The 2,817-nt window shown below is 45.9% G+C and overlaps 1 protein-coding gene across 1 annotated transcript in view; it reads right to left on the reverse strand.

Annotated features, from left to right (window-relative positions):
• LOC102435942 (clusterin-associated protein 1-like) overlaps positions 1-2,817 on the reverse strand; it is a gene marked incomplete at its 3' end in the record, with an annotated part of 15,652 nt that overhangs the window by 8,458 nt on the left and 4,377 nt on the right. The window contains exon 4 of the mRNA XM_006108680.2: positions 1,309-1,381. Within this exon, the coding sequence (XP_006108742.2) occupies positions 1,309-1,381 (73 nt within the window). The remainder of the gene's footprint in view (positions 1-1,308; positions 1,382-2,817) is intronic.

A 2,817-nucleotide genomic window follows, 5' to 3' on the forward strand; every position in this document is an offset into this window, starting at 1 on the left:
GGTCACCGCCCCTGTCACTCACAGAGCAGGGCGATCAGGGGGTTGGGGCGCTGCACCCTGTCACTCACAGAGCAGGGTCAATCAGGGGGTTGGAGTGCTGCCCCCTGTCACTCACAGAGCAGGGCCGATCAGGGGGTTGGGGCGCTGCCCCCTGTCACTCACAGAGCAGGGCCCATCAGGGGGGTTGGGGCGCCGCCCTCTATCACCCACAGAGCAGGGCCGATCAGGGGGTTGGGGCACTGCACCCTGTCACACACAGAGCAGGGCCCGTGTGGGCGGGGGGGGGTTGGGGCGCCGCACCCTGTCACACACAGAGCCGCAGGGCGATCAGGGGATGGGGGAGCTCCCCCCTATCAGGCACAGAGCAGGGCTGATAAGGGGATTGGGGCACCTTCCCCTGTCACGAACAGAGCAGGGCTGATCAGGGGGTTGTGGCCCCGCCCCCTGTCACACACAGAGCCGCAGGGCGATCAGGGGGTTTGGGTGCTGCCCCCTATCACGCTGATCCCGGTGCCGGGAGGCATATTACCCTTTTACTATATAGAATAGAGGCCTGGTGCACGGGTGGGGGCCGGCTGGTTTGCCCTGAAGGGTGTCCTGGATCAGGGTGGGGGTCCCCACTGGGGTGCCTGGCCAGGCTGGCTGAGGGGCTGAGGGCTGTTTTCCGGCTGGCGGGTGACTAAAAGCTCCCAACCGCTCCTTTTTTTCTTTTTTTTTCTTTTTATTCTGGGCCAGCTTTAGCTCTGAGGCCTCGCTGCTGAAAACATTTATACAATGTTGCGGTCAGGCTGGCTGAAGGCTGGCTGACTGAAAGCCGGTTTCTGGGGTTTTGTTTAGCTTCTATATTTGCAACATAGTTGCTTAGAGTTGCAGCTGAGAGGCCGACAAGTGCGGGGAACATTGGAGTCCGCAGTCACTGGAGCAAGCAAGCCTCCCTGTTCGCTTCAGTGCATGGCTGCCAGCCGCCATCTTGGCTGACAGTTAATTTGCATAAGGATATGCTGATTAGCCAATGGGAAGGGTAGCGGTCGTACGCTAATTACCATGTTTCTCTTTTATTAGTGTAGATATTATATATATTTAAACTATCGTTTAGAAAGAGGAAAACACTATTTTAGTTGGCATAAAAAACCAAATGTGCTTTAAATGTTATATAATTTAAACCAGTCTCTTGAGCTCTTGACTGAAATAAAATGGTACCAGATATAAAAGTTGTGAGAAAATTGCCTTTTGAAAAGAAAATATACATATAAATTTTTCAATGCTAAAAATGCTACTCCAGAATAAAAAAAAAAAGTATAGACTTACTTCCACTCTTGAGTAGTCGCTTTTCTTCTTCCTTCAGCTTGTTCTGCATCAGACGGAGAGTATTTTCGGCTTCCTATGGAACAGAAAAAACAAGATACAGAAGAGATGACCCTTTTTGGACATTTTATTTTTTATCATTCGAGTAAATACTGCTAAGTTTGTGATACAGAACCAGAAAAAAATCTAAACCAAAAGAAGGGGAAGAGCCCTAGCCAGTTTGGCTCGGTGGATAGAGCATGGACCTAAAATGGGCCTGACTGGCCCCCAAACCAGTGCTCCTCCCAGTGCTCAATAACTCTGAAGAAAACTGAATGACACAATAAAATACCTATCATGTGTGCCTGCATAGATATATGGGCACTACAGGCCTCTTACTCTAGGAAGAGTAAAGCATAATTTTATTGTTTTTCTGTCCTGTACAATTAAAGCCCTGAAAGACGCTAAATGGTGGGACTGATCAGGATGGGAAAAGAAATAAAATACTGGCTTTAATTCCTAGAGGATTAAAAGCAAGCTAGTATTTCAGTTAGGTCGCAAATGTGGCCCTGATTATTGTCAAAACAATAATGGGAGAGGAAATTAGCCTTTAAAATTTTGTTGATGCTATCAACGTTTTTTAAAAAAGCACTGCATTTCATGCATAAGATATTTTGAGGGGCCGGGTATTAAAAGGACAGAGAGTAGATGTGACCATAGGAGAAAAAGAGGGTAAGTACTTGTTGAAGGAAGAACATGCAGCCTGAAGCATGTTCTTCAATACACTCTCTGAACCCAGAGGTGGCCCCAGGAGATAGTACAAAATGGTCAGTTTATTTTCATGGCTCTTTATTGTTCTTTCCCAGGCACCTATGTTTAAAATATCCTGGACTCCAGGCTCTCTCCACTGCCTGCCTCTGCCATACAGTAATGTCAGCAATAGGGTCCTTGTCAAGATAAACACGTCCATGTGAATGTGGTAGTTACTCCCAGCCAGCCCTCCTGGAGAGCAAAATAGTTCCAACTAATTCAAACACCCAGGTTTATAAGAAGATTAGCATAACCTTTATACCAAAAGCTGTCAGGGACAATGTAAGAAAGGGAGATTGTAGACTAGTTTTACCATGAACATAGATTCTAAATGACTATTCTTGGGTTAAACAGAAATATCCCTAAGGATATTCAAAAAGGGAGAGCAACTTGGTCCAACTTCCTTTGCTCTGAATTCCGTATTTATTAATACATGCTGAAGGAGGATTTGAAATACTCTTTCCTAAATGGCCTTAAATACTGGGATGAAAGGTTCTTGACATAGAATAATCAACTGTGATTTCTCTGTATAAAGCAGTCTTTGATAAGCTAGTTCGGGTGATTCAATTAACCAGGGCTTGAAAACCTTTAAGTAAGAGAAGTTACATAATTTGTGGAACTCAGTGCAAAATAAAATGTACTTAAAAATTATTAAGGAGCCTGGCCAGTGCAGCTCAATAGTTGAGCGTCAACCTATGAAAGAGGAGGTCACGGTTTGATTCC

The sequence above is a fragment of the Myotis lucifugus genome, unplaced genomic scaffold (genome assembly GCF_000147115.1).
Source record: "Myotis lucifugus unplaced genomic scaffold, Myoluc2.0 scaffold_3117, whole genome shotgun sequence".
Lineage (NCBI taxonomy): Eukaryota > Metazoa > Chordata > Mammalia > Chiroptera > Vespertilionidae > Myotis > Myotis lucifugus.